Source organism: Xenia sp. Carnegie-2017, unplaced genomic scaffold (assembly GCF_021976095.1).
Source record: "Xenia sp. Carnegie-2017 unplaced genomic scaffold, XeniaSp_v1 HiC_scaffold_14, whole genome shotgun sequence".
Classification (NCBI taxonomy): domain Eukaryota; kingdom Metazoa; phylum Cnidaria; class Anthozoa; order Malacalcyonacea; family Xeniidae; genus Xenia; species Xenia sp. Carnegie-2017.
In genome coordinates, this window is record NW_025813447.1 from 1530922 (window position 1) to 1549419 (window position 18498).

The following is an 18498-nucleotide window of genomic DNA, read 5'->3' on the forward strand; positions in this document are numbered from 1 at the left end:
CGAATGGGACAGTCGCTACTAGAGAATCTCTTGCACGTGAAATCATATATGGCAACGCAAAAAATTTGCTGCAACAATTTTACTCCTTGGCCTCAAATGATATCTAGGTTTACTTCAGAAATGTATGAAATTACAGAAGACGTAAACGATGCGATATACGATATCAATGTGTAGTTTGGTTTAAATTAAATATTTTCAACAGACTTGGGCTAGTTTTTACTTGTTTTGATGCAAATTTGGGCTATTTCTTGCAAAATATAATTGGGCTATTTATGGGCTACTTTTAAAGGTAGCTCGGGCGGGTTTGCAGGCTACCCATCTAGCAACACTGTCATAGAATAGAGAATACATATGGGAAACATTACGATATGGGAAACATTACCGACGCGAGTTGCCCTTCTATATATTCTCTATTCTATGACACTGTCTCTGCCAGACAGAGTCAGAAAAACAAAACAAAGAAGTTGCTGCATATATGAGAAGTGACAACAAGTCGACAATATCCTAGAATTTCACTTCTTCTAGCGAATAAGTTCACTTTCCGTAATACAACATAAATCGGATCAACATGCTTTAAAATCATTCCACACAGCTGTGTTGACAAAACGTCGACGCGAAACACTTTCATTTTTTCTAATTAGCAGCAATTTTAAAAAACACTTGAGAAAAACGGCGATATTTTTGAAAGGAAACATGTTTCGACATTATCATAATGCCATCTTCAGTGCAGAATGGTTAGTGTTAAGTAATATGATACGTAATATGATATGAATAAATTAATTACAATCAGTGGCGTAGCTAGGAAAAATAGTCACTCCCGCCAATCCATCTCGCGCCGGAGGTGCGACCCAACTAGGGGGGTCCGGGGGCATGCTCCCCCGGAAAATTTTGAAATCCAGAGCCTTGGAAACAGCATTTCCTGCGATTTCGAGGGCGAATTATTTGTTGTACAATAATTTATAAAAACCCATTTTTGTTAGCTGCATTCTTAATGTGGCAATCGTTGAAACTGCAACTAGTTAAAAAGGTACTAAAGGTGGCTCAGAGAAACGTTACGCAGGAGACAATTGTCCCCTAAAACATAATTTACTCATCAATGCCCTGCATAAACAGAAGAAATTTGTATTAGCACAAAAATAATATAGTATACGACACTTCTAAAGTGCATAGAGAGATTTTTCTTAGCATTCTACTTGTTAGTTTAAACTTGTTTAGATTGGGGCAAGTAGACAGGGATGGCTTTATTCTATAAAAGTTATGCTTAATTTTCTCAATGAAGTACCATGTATTATACGAACAAATATCAAAACACATACTATACTCATCATTTATAAAGAAAGGCCAGCCTCCTGGGTTTTCTACAAATTTTCAACCACCTCGTTATGCAACACCTCTGATTCCTCTTTCTTTTCAATGATATCTTTGTGAATAGATATTCTACACAAAGAGCTAAGCCGACCTTGACCCATTCTATTTCTTAAATAGCTTTTACCCTTTTAAGCAAGAGAACGACCTCTCTACTGAAGCACTTGCCACTGCCAACACACCATTCAATTTTAACAAATTTACCACTTGACCTAAACTCGACTGGAGATTAAATTTGAAGATGTATTTAAGAACCTCATTACTGCACTCTTTGTGAAAGTCCTTGTCGTTGTAAATGAAGGAAAGTTGACTCTCCCAAGTTTGGATGTCAAAAAGAGGACTATACTTATCTTTGAGAAGATTGATCTTCTCCTGTGGAACTATGCCCTTCCATGTAGTAAATAGTTTAGGATTTACAAGGTCTAAAAACTCGAACTGATTAATATCTTGAAATCGTTCACTTAACATGCCTTTAATGGAATCAATAATCTCAAAATAAAGCTGTTTGTAATTGTATCTACTATCTGCTCTGGTTGCTGGTGGGCCTACTTTTCTAGTGCAGTTTGGTAAAACTCGGTGAAAGCTTGATCTGTGCGAAGTGACACAATAAACTGCTTGAAATTGTCAATCTTGCTTATGCCATAGTTAAAATGGGTTTCCCTATTTTGAAGAATGGAATACAAAATTGTGGACTGTTCTAAAATCCTGTAAAAACACACACTAGAAAACAAAGAGAAAGCTATCAAGATAATGCAGTAAGCCACTTATTTTACTTAATGACTCATCATCCCACCCAGCTGGTTGTTCATGTACCCCTCAAAAATATCTAAAAGTTTTTCATAGTTTTGTGCAATACATTGATTAATCTAGAGCGATAATACCATCTTGTTTCACCAGGGGCAGGAAACTCAAGGTTGTTAGATGTGAGAAAAGCTTTTCTTTTTGGGGCATTGCTTGTAAATGTGCTGAATGTAGCTATATTAATAAAAAAGATTTTAACAGGAGAAATTGATGAGGCTGACTGGCATAGGACCAGGTTCAATCTATGAGCTGCACAATGAACAAAATGAGCAAAAGGATACTCTAGTCGAACCATTGCTTGAACACCATTAATATGGCCAGACATGACAGAAGCACCATCATATGTTTGTAAAACCAGTTTTTCTTTTATATTAGAATACTCAACAAGTTTACCTTTGACAACTTGTGATATTGCTGTGGCATTTCTGTTCATACTTACATCCACAAATCCTAATTGCCTCTCCATAATTTCACTTGCTTTGTCAAACCGAGCAATAACACTTAGCTGCTCTTTGGTGGAGACATCAGATGCTTCATCAACCTGAATACTCATAAATGTGCAATCATTTATTTCCTTTCTGATTTCATCTTCAATAATTGAATCAAGACAGCTGATAAGACCATTTTGAATTTCTGGGGAGACTCCAGTAAATCTTCTGTCACCAACTATATCAGATTCTGCTAGTCTACTGTGCAGTCGACGCTCAAATACAGAATCAAACTTAGCAAAACATTCGAGCAACTCTCTATAATTACCTTTGTTCAAGCTACCTTCGGACTCATTGTGACCTCTAAATGGCAACTCTTGCTTTGACAAATACAGCACGGCCTCAGTAACAGTTTTAAAATTTCTCGATTTTGTCTTACCTCCTCATTGTGACGCTGAATCTCATTTCTTCTAGCGAGGGACATAAGACAATCAATTCGTTCACTAGCTCCATACGTTTTCCATGTCTTAAATGCAGTCAAATGCGATTTAGATTTTTCATGCTTCTTAGCATCAGACATAATACTCCGCATATCGTTGTAGCCATTCTTAGTCCACGATGGCGATGTTTTGGGGGAAAACATTAGACATGGCCAACAAAACACTTTCTGCAAGGTTGTACTGCCACACAGCCAGTCCTTCGCCTCATACCAATCTCTCTGAAATGCTCTTCCCTTATTTTGGATAGTTAAATCAGGAGTAGGCCGTTCATGAACGATAACATTCTGTTCGACCGACGATAGAGCAGAGAACGGTTTAGCTAATAAGCTATTTACTAAATCAACATCAGTTGAGCAAATCGCAGTCGCACTTGAAGCCATTGTGTCATACACAAATACAAAATAGCAATTTGAGAGTAAACACAATGGAAAATTAATACCGACAATGACAGGTAATTTGATAATCACTAATCGCTGTACTTGTATTAAAAGGTCAAATAATTACAACCTCCGCCAATTTAAAATAGCGGGAGTTCGACTATAAAAACAGCAGATTTGAGCATGCGTCAAGTCCCTTAGCCAACCAGAATTCAAAACTTCTTATATAGAATTATATTGTATGTTCCGCCCTCTGAAGATGGGCGGAATACGTGGAGAATCGCGCGAGTATGCAATGTGCGAGAAAAGGCGGTTGCTAGGTTACATAACAAATCTTGAGATTTTGCTGTATTACGATTACGAAATACGAACCACCTAATAAAAGCGTAAATATGAACGAATAAAACATAATATTACAAATTGTTCGTGAAATAATGTATATCTTATGTCCAAATAGAATATTTATTGTTTTTTTGGGAAATTTCTACTCCCGCCGGGCGGGAGTAGCGGGACCGCTAGCTACGCCACTGATTACAATGAATAGGATTATGATTTAGTTACAAAATTATAAAATATTTACAAAAAAGGAAAAGAAAAATAAGTATTAAGAACTTATAACAAAAAATATTATTATAAAGTAAATATAGTGTTGTAGTGGTGAACTTGGATATTTAAATCGGGATTAGTTTTATTAATGTGTAGAGCTTCCTTGATTTTGAGTGAGAAAGTGGATTGACAGTGTCGATGATTTTAAAACAGGAAGGTGAGAATTTGTTTTTACATGAAGGAGAGGCTTGAAGATGTTTGTAGATAGTGGAGTTTTTGTCTGTTTGTCTGTGGATATTTAAACCTTTATTTTACCGCAGATACGTTGACGACATTTTTTGCATTTTTCATAACAAAGACGAAGCATTACTCTTTTACGAATACATCAACAAACAACATCAAAGCATAAACTTTACATACTAAACCGAACAAGACAATCAGTTACCCTTTCTTGACATCTTACTAACTAAATCACATGAAAACTGTATGACCTCTACGTACCACAAACCAACATATACAGGACTACTGACTAACTTTTTTAGTTTCACACCATTAAATTACAAAATTGGACTGATACGAACACTGACCGACAGAGCACGGAAACTCAACAACACAGACATCGGCTTTCAACGTGATTAAAAGAAACTAATATTCACTCTCCAACGTAATTCTTTTCCTTTTCATTTCATCAACAACACTATACAACACTATTTGGACAACAAGAAAAGCACTGACTCATCTAACTCCACAACTAACACTAACGATATACAACAACCTGACAATAAACGTTATTTCAAACTACCTTACATAGGTGATTACACACGACACACACAACGCAAACTCACACAAATCACTAAACGCTACTGCACTGACATTGACGTTAAACTTATTTTCACACCTTTTAAAATAAAATCTTTATTTTCGTTTAAAGACCCACTTCCCGAACTTTCCAAATCTATGGTAGTTTATCAATTTTCATGTGCGGGATGTAATTCCCGCTATATTGGTGAAACTTCTCGCCAATTATCTACCAGGATAAAGGAACATACTCACACAGACAAAACTCCACTATCTACAAACATCTTCAAGCCTCTCCTTCATGTAAAACAAATTCTCACCTTCCTGTTTTAAAATCATCGACACTGATCAATCCACTTTCTCACTCAAAATCAAGGAAGCTCTACACATTAATAAAACTAATCCCGATTTAAATATCCAAGTTCACCACTACAACACTATATTTACTTTATAATAATATTTTTTGTTATAAGTTCTTAATACTTATTTTTCTTTTCCTTTTTTGTAAATATTTTATAATTTTGTAACTAAATCATAGTCCTATTCATTGTAATTAATTTATTCATATCATATTACGTATCATATAACTTAACAGTAACCATTCTGCACTGAAGATGGCATTATGATAACGTCGAAACATGTTTGCTTTCAAAAAAATCGTCGACTTTCATTTTTGCCGTTCAAAAGCTTTTGATATTGAGGGATGCATAACAAATTGATTTACACAGCAATACTCAGTTAGGGTTCCTTGGTCGAGTATAAGAAAATTTACAAGAATCCACTCTTGTTATCACCAAGGCAAGGAACCAAAAACGTCTCTTCAAAATTTGCGTATTCGTGTGTTTTTTGAAGCTTAAACCTCTTCGCTTCGAATAGAAATTGCTCTAGCTCGGGAAAACATGTTAAAACCGATGAAGTCATTTTTGATTCGTAATGTCCGGCAGCAACTGACTGCGAGAACAGTCGTCGGCGCTATAGCAGTATATTGCTTGTTAAAATCGATACAATACAGCGTTGACTATTACAACAACTACGACAAGTATTTCGTGAAGGTGAGTTTATATTTAGTGTTAAATGTAAACAACAATCAATTTAATAATATCACGCGAATTTCTAGGTGGATAATTTAGATATAATACAGGCGGATTTCCATTGTACAAGCTCCCTATCTAACGACTCGTGTACAATAGAAACCGAAGAAGCCTTAATGATGTGTTTCAACATGGGAAGTAAATGTTTCGGAGTGACTTATAACTTCGGAACGAAAACGGCCACATTCAAGCGTGGTAAAAATGGCAAACCGAAATTCTCACTTGGTATTGTCACCACATACAAAAATGAATATAAAGACCTTTTGATGTTGAAAGAATCAGACGAATGTGCGCCGGTGAGGGTAAGGTGTTTACCTAAGTTCACATCAGTAAGTTGACATGTGCTAAATCGTGTTTTTTAATATTTCATTTTTTAAATAATGAAACAGAGACTTTGTCGGATCGTGACCATTGAGTTCTATAATAACTGGAGCAGCTAACTTTACTGGGGCGAGGTCGCCAAAAAAATGGCGGCCAAAGGACGTATTTCCGCTGAAATGATCGCTTTGCAGAAAAATAATATTCTCGACCTCCCCCTGGTGTCTGTAGTAAATTATAAAGAATTTTTCAAAAACCAACACGATATCACAGAATATGGATATCGTTAGTTCCATATTCTGTGACGATATCTTTTTTGGCATTTCTTTTATAATGCCAACACTTCAATCGTTCAATTGTTGGATGTCGTAGTTTCCACAAAAAGGAACATATCGCTTCTCACAGGTGAGATAGTTGCTTGGTTTTTTAGTCCGTCGACGATTGAAAACTGAAAAGCAATTATACATGCACTTGAAAAGCCATTAAAATACATATTAAAGATCGTTTTTTTAACACTGACTTGAACGCCAAATATACTGATGTTTTCCTGTTTTTGTTTATAAAATTCTGCATACTTTTCTGTCATTTGTTAATGCATGAAGTCGTAAATTTACCCATCTATTTGCAAAATAGTTTCCCTAAAGCAAAAAAGTATCAAAACGAAATGATCAGCCCCAAGAGTACCCATGATTTGGAGCAGAGCTTGTTATGTTCTATTTGCTGACAACATGCAGGGAAGACCAAGGAGTAAAGATGACTGGAAGATGTTATTGACCAGGCAGAGTCTGAAAAAAATGATAATGCTGTAAAGATAATTGATTTATTGTCTGCCCTATCCAGAGTTATTTAATTTGATCATGGTCAAATTCTATGGATGGAGACAATGGATTCACTAAGGATGCCTTGAATGCTTTGAAGTTAAAGTTCATGAACCAAAGAAAGATGGCAAGGTTGTGTGTGTGTGTGTCTTAATGAATTGTCAATTCACAAAGATATAAAATGGGAAAGCCATAAAGTTTGTGCCTATATAAACATTTGTACTGAGATTGATGACTTGATACAGATGTGAAACATCAAACTGTATAAGCCATTGGGTTTTATATAACTTAATGTTTAAATCATGTCATATCTTTATCAAAATATTTTAGTTGAGTGTTGTATAAATGTTACTAATATCTAATGCACTACACTGAAGCATTAAAGATTCAGTGATGAAACTTTTAAAGTTACTGCACTGTATATTTCTTCATTATAACAGTTTTTGCTTTAAGAAACAGTTTGAGCTTCTTTACCTAGTAAAGTACAGAATGGAGATTTATCATATGCATTATTGCTACTTTTTCAAAGAAAAGTTTTTCACTTTTCAAAGCTTTCCTACAAATTTTTTGCTTCTTATTTCTTTTCATGAGATTGATGATATATGGTTAATATAATCCAGTAACTTTATAATTTCTAAAAAGCTTTTAAGCTTCTAGCATAAAAGTACACTATAGGTATTTGATTCATTTGGTTATATTGCCTTGCTATGACATATCTACTTGCACTTCATCATTCTTGTATGAACAAAACACCAGATGTGGATACTCAGAGGACAAAATGCACTACCAACTGCTTATGAAATTTATTATTGAGGTGAAAACTGTGTTAATCATTCAAATTGTGTACTTATTTGCAAATATAGGAAAAACAAAACAAAGTGAACAAGAAGGGTAGAAATATTAAAACTACAAATGAATTATAAACACCATTGGAAACATAAGTGTTTTGATGATTATTTGCATTTTGCCCAATTCATATATCAATACAACAAAATCAAAATGTGCTACAACTTCACAAGTATTTGATGCAGTTGCACTTCAGAACATCACAAAAAGATTACTTAAAGTAATTTCTATACAATATTGTTTGTTTTCATTTACCAAACCTATGCAGACTTGAGTCTTTTTGAAATTTAATATGAAACTCAATTACAGAAAATCCGTAAATATCCAGAGATTTAATATTTACTTTTTTAAAGAAACAAGTAAAAATCCAACAATTGTGGCGAAAAAAGCCATTGCCCATTGCATCATGAAAAGAAGCAAAATAGCAATGATAACAAATAAGCTAACTTCTCTCTCGTGAACCGTGGAGATGAACTGTGATATACTTTTTTGTATAGACTAAAGAGTTTAATCGATCAAACAAGTTTGACGCTGGTAAGAAAACGACGCACATCTGCATTCATACATGTGTAGCCGACATATAGGTCTTTCGTCGATAGTTATAAATGCATCCTCGTACGAGCACATTACTGACAACCACAGTTGACTCGCTGTTATGAATTTAAGGTTTTTATCTTGATTTTCATCAAAAATTTGCTTGCCGAATCCCAAATACACACATACATTTTCCTCGCTCTTTCCTCAGGAGGGAGTGGGAAATTGTGAAATTTTCGGAAAAGCGATTAATTTTGGTAAATCTCAGCGGCAACGGACGAAATCCGCCATTTTTTTGGCGTCATCAGATATCTAAGGCCGCGCTTGAGATAGCCGCTCCAGTTATTATAGAACTCAATGATCGTTACTAAAATACCACACGAGTACATACGAGTACATACGAGTACATACGAGTAACATACGAGTACATACGAGTGACATACGAGTACATACGAGTGACATACGAGTAACATACAAGATACAAGTACATACGAGTAACATACGAGAACATACGAGTGACATAGGACTATTTTCTGGTCAACAAAGGAGAAACAACACAATTTCTTCAATACATTGATATTTGCGTTTATTTTTCCTTGTATTTGTGTGGACTTTGGGGCAACCATTTGATAGATTTAAATGCTGAAAAGGTATTTTACTTTCATACTACATTCATTTGTATGTTTTAGTTGAATTTGTTATAGATATTTTGTCGATGCGATTTGCCAGTATTTGAGCGCTTTTTGAAACACTTTCACCTAGGAAATACATATTTATGAAAGCGATTATACATTCATTTTGACTCTGAAGATGACTACCGCTAAGGTTGTCGAAACGTCAGTCAACAACAACAAAAACAGTCCTTCTCAGGACTATTCCAAACCTGGACGATCTACATTTACAAACATGTAACGATACTCACGGGTTCAAACCATTTACTTTATAGATAAGGATCCAAAACATTTAAAAACATTAAAAGTAAGCTGAAATTGTACGCGTAATATGATATATATATACGTAACACAGTGCAACTGTCATTTAATTCAAATATAATGTACATTTATTTCATATAGCACGTTTTGAAAGCATTATTTATACGTTGTTTATTTAATCGCTTTCATAAATATGTATTTCCTAGGTAAAAGTGTTTCAAAAAGCGCTCAAATACTGGCAAATCGCATCGACAAAATATCTATAACAAATTCAACTAAAACATACAAATGAATGTAGTATGAAAGTAAAATACCTTTTCAGCATTTAAATCCATCAAATGGTTGCCCCAAAGTCCACACAAATACAAGGAAGAATAAACGCAAATATCAATGTATTGAAGAAATTGTGTTGTTTCTCATTTGTTGACCAGAAAATAGTCGTATGTCACTCGTATGTACTCCTATGTTACTCGTATGTACTTGTATGTCACTCGTATGTACTCGTATGTACTCCTATGTTACTCGTATGTACTCGTATGTACTCGTGTGGTGTTTTAGTCACGATCGACTTTGTCGTGGTGACAAACTTAAAGATGGATTTCAAAATAGCAAATGCCATGGTGAATGGTGATAATAACAATGTAATAGTTCTTAAAAGAACTGTTTTAACCAAAACACTAACCAAACAATTCAAAGGAACCGTTATTTACAGCTAGAAAGAGACACTATTACGGTGGCTCACAAGGGCCACCACATAAAATAAAAATATTAATACACACACAAAATAAAAATACACACACAAAATACATTATACACACACAAAATAAAAATACACACGCAAAATACATTATACACACACAAAATAAAAATACACACACAAAATAAAAATACACACACAAAATATGATTGCGGGCGCTTGCAGTGTCGGCTTACTCGGAATTGCTCGTAATTTATCGTTTTTGTTTTCAAAGTTCTAATGGTTCCAACTTCCAGAGTACATAATAAAATTCATTGATTTCACTGTGATCAATTATTTCAAAGTTGCTTACGATATTGCTCCCCGTATTCTGGTTAATATTAAGGTTAATGTGTTGTCCTGAAGATCTGAAGCGGCGCTTCAACGTCCGTATAGACATCAGAATACCGGAGGTTTGCAAAAGTCTGACGATTGCCCCATACGGATAACCACGATTGAAATAACCTGTTATCAAGCGTGTAATGTTTTGCTCTGATAAGCAATCATCACAGTACGTGTTTGATTCCGAGACTGAGCCGGAATTGTTGCCGCAACCAGGACAACACATTAACCTTAATTTTAACCAGAATACGGGGAGCAATATCGTAAGCAACTTTGAAATAATTGATCACAGTGAAATCAATGAATTTTATTATGTACTGGAAGTTGGAACCATTAGAACTTTGAAAACAAAAACGATAAATTACGAGCAAATGCAAGCGCCCGCAATCATATTTTGTGTGTGTATTTTTATTTTGTGTGTGTATAATGTATTTTGCGTGTGTATTTTTATTTTGTGTGTGTATAATGTATTTTGTGTGTGTATTTTTATTTTGTGTGTGTATTAATATTTTTATTTTATGTGGTGGCCCTTGTGAGCCACACTATGCATTTCGGCCGACTTCTCGTCAGGTGTCAACGTCTGCTAAATGAGAACCTCCAAACCATGCTATATTTATAACGTTACAAAAGGTCAATGTCATCCCTACTTTTAGAGATAACACTTAAAACAGAGACAGATTAAACACGTAATTCTTTTGTCGGGCAAAGGGCAGGATTAGTCAATTTAATTAATACCGACTCCATGACGCGTAGCTGGAATAACGAGCGACATTTTTTAATAATTCTAAAGTTTTCATCAGAATAAGCATTGGCACAGCGAGTATTGCTCAAAAGATGTTTTCCAATCGCTGAATCACATAGAATCGGATTTTCACTTTTACACCCACGTTTTGGTAGTTGTCGTAAAGGAACAGTTTTATTCCTGACAGAAACTGGTACATGCTGTTTTATTCTTTCACTCAACCTTTGAGAAGTCCTACCTACATAGCGAACATCACACTCACATTTAAACTCGTAGACTACATTGCTTGATATTTGAGCAGGGAGAGACTCTTTGGGAGTGGGTGGAAGAATAGTTCTTTTTGAGAATATAAAGACCACATTGCATGCAAAAAATATCACCGAGAGTTTTAAGTGTTATCTCTAAAAATAGGGATGACATTGACCTTTTGTAACGTTATAAATATAGCATGGTTTGGAGGTTCTCATTTAGCAGACGTTGACACCTGACGAGAAGTCTGCCGAAATGCATAGTGTCTCTTTCTAGCTGTAAATAACGGTTATTTTGAATTGTTTGGTTAGTGTTTTGGTTAAAACAGTTCTTTTAAGAACTATTACATTGTTATTATCACCATTCACCATGGTATTTGCTATTTTGAAATCTATTTCATTTTTTCTTTCAGGAAAGAAGGGAAGAAGCGAATACTAAAACATCAAACAAGATATGCAATATTCCCAACATTGACCCATTTGATTCTACTGTCATGAAAATGGTAAAGAAAGTGGAGCCTCTGGTTTGCAAAGGAGAAAAAAACTTGACATTTTATAGAAATGGAAAGTTGACGCTAACATCAGGTATGTTTAAAGTTCATTCATCTCAGTAATTTGCTTGAATAAAGTTTCTATGGTTGGCTTCTGATCTTCAGCCAAAAACTTGATTTGTCAAAGTTCTGTCCAGCAATGAAGGAAAAAAACATTTTGAACAGGAAGTCTATACATGTCACATGCATATAGTGAATATTTTAGTTGATACATAGAATTAGGTATTAAAATCAGGCATTCTGGAATTCCGCGGAAAAAAAATGTGTATCCAGTAAATAAGCGCAAGTATTGCCATGAGGAGATAGTTCATCAAAATCAAGAATAACAGCCAGGACATCCATTACATAGCGTCCCTCATCATCGCTCAGCTCATCAGTCAATATAGCGACTTTTTTACCGTTAAATTTTTACTTCAATTCCTCTTTCTCTACAACATATACATCAACAAGATACTCATCTCGCAGTTGAGAGGATCCAGGAATAGCACCGCCATTTTTTACCCTTGTGGTCAAGAACTCTCTTAGATATGCGTTATCAGATTTTAATAGCGGAATATTCGCCGCAGTGCATGCAAATATCCATTCTTGACAAACCTTGATTTTCTCTGCCTTTGCATTGTTAGAGAATTTCAGTGCTGTTTTGACAGACTGCTGCTTTCCAAAAGAGTTTGCTTTGGCATGACTCTTTGATTTTAGGTGGTCATCGACGGTGGATTTCCTTACATGATCAATTACGACATTGCACTTTGAACAGAACAACAGACCATCATCCACGTGAAAAGTTCCTGACGGATATTTACTTGCTCGCTGTTTTGCATCTATATTCACAGAAAGGTGTGACTTTGTCTTTGGATGAGGAACTTGGGACAATTTCTGCACAACAAATTTATCCATCCGCAAAGCTTACATTGAATGATCTTCGCTCGTATAAACTGCCGCCATTTTTTCCTCGTATTTAATTTAAATAAACTACGTGAACGGAACGGAAGTACTTCCATTTTGTTTAAAATTTTACAGACGTAGCAACTAGCAAAGGCAACGCACTAGTGTTGTTTCCAGGGACGCCGGAACTGGGGGGGCAAGGGGGGCAACGGCCCCCCTTGCCTTTTCTGGAGGTGGACAGGAGGGGGGCAAAAGTGCCCTACAGGTTGAAAATTTATTGTTTTTAATCCAAGATAAAGACTACTTAACCGTTGTGGGATATTGCATTCTTTTTAGCGTAGCAATAAAATTGTCGTAACTATGTTAGTTTTCCTTTAACATTTCTTTGTTTTAAGAACGTCTTGTAAGTTCTTTGTTTGTTTAGTTAGTTCTTCTTTTTTGTTGCAACGCGTGAAAACTTGAAACACAATGAAAGAGTGAGTACTGCTAATGACGTAAAGGAAAGCTCGACTTATGCAATTACCGATAGTATAAATAACAAGTAAATAATTAACTCTAATAGATAGCGTAAGAATACTCCAGTGATGTACTTGTAGATTGTTTGGCTTGTAAAATAAAAGGTTCAAAGCGAAGAGTGTTAGTGAACCAGTTGAGGAGCGGATTCCTCGACAACCGTGAAACGCCCTTTTTTAAATGTAAACAACTAAAAATCACAATACCTTTGCAAATTCCTTTCATTATTATTAAATCCAAAAAATTACCTGGAACATGACGTATAGCAAAGATATTTTTAATGGTAAACATCTGCTGGCATAAATGGCTCAGTCACCTAAACACTGATGATTTTGAAAGGAATATTTATTGCATCTTATCGCTTTTTCTGCAATGCCAAGAGCAGAAAGATGTAAAAAAGATTCAGCAAAAGAATTAGCGAAAGCAGCGGCTAAACCAGGTCAATCTAAAATAACATCGCTGTATGCAAAAGGAAACACAAGCCATGATTTTGATTCTGCTTCAACAAGCGGAATTGACACTGTAATAACTGTCAATACTGAAAAAGCCTCAGACTGTGAATCACAAAACAGATGCCTCAGTTTACAACAGTGCGAATATAACACCAATGCGAAGCTCGTACTACCAAGCCATTGATGCAATCATCTCAGGTCTAGGATCGCGATTTGAACAAGGCGATCTTTTCCAGATCAAATGTATCAAGAAACTGTTACTTAACTCTATGAAAGAAAGAGGAGTATCTTTAGATGGATTAAGCAATTCTTTGATTGATAAAGATGCTCTAAGAAAGCAGCTTGATGATCTTCCCACCATTCTTGGGCTTTACAACGCGGATCAGAAGAAAAAAATAACAGAAGTCACGCGTATTTCAACAATAGCAGAGATATTCAATACCATGCCGTCAGCAAAGAAAAGGTGCTCAGAGATCCACAAACTAATTATACTATACTACACAGTGCCACTCTCATCTGCCTCGTGCGAACGCACATTCAGCGTAATGCGTCGTCTCAAAACATGGCTGCGGTCAAACACTGAAGGAAATCATCTGAATGATATTATGTTCTCCAACATTCAGAAGCAACACATGGATATGGTGGAAATAGACGTAATTGCTAAAGAGTTTTCACAGAGAAATGAAAGAAGAATTAAATATTTTGGAAAATACAATACATGACAAATTGTAAATTAGTGACGTTACATCGTTTGATAGTTATATTATCGTTAATATTTATCGACCAACACTGCGGACATGTGCTTCTATACAGTATATTGCATGTAGCACATCTCTTTGCTGTTTATCAATATGAGATTATTTTTAGTATATTTCACTAATGTGCCCTTCCACAAAGGCTTGCTCCTTCTGCCCTTTTGCCGTTCCGGCGTCCCTGGTTGTTTCGCTCCAGACTTCATTTAGAACACCAAATAATTCGTAAGTTCAGGGAATAATTTTGAAAACCACGTGTAAAAATTAAAATTCCGCGATATTCCGCGAATTTTGATCGATTCTGCGAAATCGCGGCACCGCGGAATTCCAGAATGTCTGTAAAATAGCACCTGTTTAAAAAACCACTTTTACTTGTAGGTACTAACAACTAAGAATACATCAAACATCAAAGATATATGAAAACAATCAACTGCAATATGTAAAAAGCACAACACCATTTTCGATATGTATCAAGGATAAAGAGTTATAGTGTTCTATACATATTTGCATAAGCCTCTAATTATCCTTTCATACATCCCTGGGTCCCCATTTTCTCCATTTACACATATTGTGCACCTACATAACTTATGTTTGGTAAAAATTTTGTTTGTTATATTTGTGTATAAAAATTTTTAAATTATGAACATACTTGTACCATGATGCGCCAAAACTCATGGATAAGTGTTGTTTTATAGCTGGAAGATTAAGAGCAATCAAGGCAGAATATGAAGTTATTACAGGACGTAGCAACTCTGGAGAATGGTTTAATGTCAAGGAAAAAGGCACCCTTACACCATCAAAGCCAGAGGTGATCCTTAACGAAGACATGGTGTATGTCGAGATTCACAAAACAGATAATGAAATTCAAAAAGAATTTCACATGGAAGTGAATTCTCGTGATGAAATACTAAACAGAGTTCCTCAAAAGAAACCAGGAATACCACTGAACATTATGATGGTGGGCTTAGATTCTACTTCCCATGCACACTTTCAACGAAAGCTAGATCCGATATACAAGTACCTTAAGAATGATTTGAAATCACAAATATTCAATGCGCAATCCATTGTTGGTGATGGAACAACTGCAGCATTGATAGCAATGCTGGTTGGACGACATATTGATGAGTTGCCTGAAGGAAGAAGAGGGTTAGATATATATAGTATATTTGTAGATGTAGATTGTCACAAGGACTGCTAGTGTTGGTGTTTACTGACATTTTGATATCTATAGTGAAAATCATTAACAGTCCTAACAGCAATAGTCCTCAGGACTTCGCTAACCAGGATGATCCACATTTAGAGATGATCACTACACCTGGACTTCTCCTAATGACGTAATCTTGATGACGTAATCATGATGACGTAATCATGAGTAACTATTACTTACCATTCAAATGATTCTATTGCTGCTGTTAATAAAACCATGTAATTACATTTGTAAGTGAAGTGAAGTATTCAACAAAATTTTTCTTCTTGTAGGAAAACTTCTGCCAAATGCCTAGATCGTTGGCCATGGATATTCAAAGACATGAGTGCGCATGGCTACGCAACATTTTACAATGAAGACGAGGTTTTCTGGGGCGCTATTACCACACGTCTTAAAAGTTTCTGCAAACCGCCAATCGACCATTACCTTCTACCGTTATGGTACGTAGCGTTGGATAGACTCTCGACAAAGTACCAAAAGATGGTTGGTGGTATGAATTACGTGAAGGGACATTGCCTTGGTTCGCAGGCCATTTATAATATCAGCTTCAACAGTATAAAAAGCTTCTTCAAAGCGTATCCCAATCAATTGAAATTTGGTTTTCAAATAAGCTCCGACTTTTGCCATTACGAAAATTTCAATTTCATATCGTTGGTTGAAGATGATCTTTTATCGTTTTTAAAGTACTTCAAAACAGAAGGTTACCTCAATAACACTATACTTATATTATTTGGTGATCATGGTTTACGATACGGTTTCGTACGTTCTACCGTCCTTGGACGCATGGAGGAACGGCTACCGTTTCTGTCAGTCACTTTACCGGAGTGGTTTGAAAAGGTCTATCCAAAACTTTACGAGAATATACAGAGGAACAGACATGTTCTAACTACGCCGTTTGATATTCACGCTACATTCCAACATATCCTCATGTACCCACGCGAACCTCGGGAACTTCCTCACGGCAAGAGTTTGTTCACTGATATAGGATGGAGGACCTGCGAGCAGGCTGGCATCCCTTTTCATTTCTGCCCATGCGTGGATTGGAAAGACGTTGAGGTATTGTAGGTTTTCGTAAAGGATTTCCTGTCGAGGGAAAAACAAAATCGCCAAATTTGCTTCAAGTTTAATCAACAGTTATAAGAATTAAATTAAATTACCGCACTGCATATAACATTCCTTCATAGTTATAAGAATTACTTAATCACATCCAACTAGACACACATAAGTATAATTAGCATTTAATTAAATTCAACTCAAAGTGTTCAAAAAAGAATTTTTAGTTTTACATTATGAATACGTGGAATCACTCACCGTTTCACTTATGCTTTCAGGTCGATAATGAAGACGTACAAAAAAGTGCGTCAGCTGTAGTTGACATGATCAACGAAAGATTGACAAAAAATAGCGTGGAGGCAAAATGCGCTCGACTGAATTTGAAAGAAGTCATCTCGGCGAAGCTCATCACGTCAAAAGGAGGAGAAGAGGAAACGAATCGTGGACAGTTCACGATGAGCAAGATTCTCAAAGGTAAACTTTTGAAGTCTTCTTTTGGCCATGCGCATGCTCAATGATGTTTACAGCACGGACCGCGGAAGGTTGATAACTGGGGGGAGGAGGATATTATTTATATACATATTGCACTTTATTAGTTTCTTTGAAAATCGATTGTGATTACAGATTATAACATATATGAAGCACCTCCTCCCAATCAACCATCTTTCGCAGTCCCTGTGTAAACATTCTTAAAAACATCATTTTTCGCTCGCAGGAGGATGCATGTATCAACTCCAACTGATAACGTCACCAAACAACGGCATGTACGAGTCTACGGTGCAACTGATCAGCGGCATTCCAAACGTCAATCAACAACTTAGCCGAATCAACGCATACAAAGACCAATCAGATTGCATAAGAAAAACGCATCCGTTTCTACGTGAAGTATGCTTTTGTCATGGAGCGACGCCTTCAAAAACGTAGTTCTCAATATGAATATGGTTCCAGCATCCACCTAGCGACAGTAGTTAAACTAGCACATTTCAAACCAAATTTACCGTCTTTGGATGTTTGTCTTGCATACGAATGAAATTCCCGTGGTGTATAGATGAGAAAATTGACCATGCAGTCACGGAGGAAGACAACAGTTCAAATGACAAAAATTCTTTTTATTACGATTGGTAGATTTTGGGAAGTGTGCGCCATTAAACATTTTAAAATCAAGAATGCTTTTGCTTAATTTTTTGAATTTTGGAATATTAGTATTTTGGCATCTCTCCTGCACCCCTTGTATCCAAGGCTACGAGTTGTGCGCAGCCCTGATGTGCAATCTCTCTAGCCTGCATCCCACATTCTCCAGATTAAGTGTCTGTGGTATATTTACGTCCCTGGATGGCTTGGTGTTTTGGCCTTCAAAATAAAGGAAAATCCGGAAAATTTGACCACGAAAATCATTGTTTAATGGAACTATAAAATGTTTAGGTACAAGTCTTCAGCAAGTACAACGTTTCATTGTAGGTATCGTTCACATATTTGGCCAAATTTGGGAGATTTTGGTTTTGTTTTTGAATCCTTTTTAGATCTTGTTAGCAGCCGAGTAGAAATAATAAAAGTATTTAAGAAAACAAGCCCTTTGAAATTGCTGTGTGTTTCAATTCGAAATCTGTTTACAAGCGGAAAACGAAGTTTAATGTGCGTAGAAAATTTAACAACATTTATATTTTTC

The 18498-nt window shown here is 35.8% G+C and overlaps 2 protein-coding genes across 3 annotated transcripts; one reads left to right on the forward strand and one right to left on the reverse strand.

Annotated features, from left to right (window-relative positions):
- Window positions 1-5405: 5405 nt before the first annotated feature.
- LOC124433852 lies at window positions 5406-18400 on the forward strand. Of its 2 annotated transcripts, none has more exons than XM_046983657.1 (7): window positions 5406-5867; window positions 5933-6235; window positions 11836-12007; window positions 15268-15718; window positions 16052-16835; window positions 17111-17306; window positions 17548-18400. In XM_046983657.1, the coding sequence occupies exons 1-7, from the start codon at window positions 5715-5717 to the stop codon at window positions 17754-17756; spliced, it is 2268 nt and encodes a 755-aa protein (XP_046839613.1). In that variant the 5' UTR covers window positions 5406-5714; the 3' UTR covers window positions 17757-18400. The 2 variants fall into 2 exon arrangements, with proteins under 2 accessions (XP_046839613.1, XP_046839614.1); XM_046983658.1 differs by having other exon boundaries at window positions 5933-6208.
- Window positions 11878-12930, reverse strand: LOC124433867 (CGG triplet repeat-binding protein 1-like). The gene is given in 1 exon segment (XM_046983695.1): window positions 11878-12930. A coding segment is annotated over 1 exon segment (663 nt). The 5' UTR covers window positions 12868-12930; the 3' UTR covers window positions 11878-12204.
- Window positions 18401-18498: the final 98 nt, after the last annotated feature.

What these genes read in the sequence shown, in the direction of transcription:
- LOC124433852 (XM_046983657.1), top strand. Translation starts at nt 5,715, where the DNA reads ATGTTAAAACCGATGAAGTCATTTTTGATTCGTAATGTCCGGCAGCAA. An exon ending in AAAGTTGACGCTAACATCAG is followed by an intron (nt 12,008 to 15,267) that starts GTATGTTTAAAG and finishes GTTGTTTTATAG; the next exon opens with CTGGAAGATTAAGAGCAATC. An exon ending in TTGCCTGAAGGAAGAAGAGG is followed by an intron (nt 15,719 to 16,051) that starts GTTAGATATATA and finishes TTCTTCTTGTAG; the next exon opens with GAAAACTTCTGCCAAATGCC.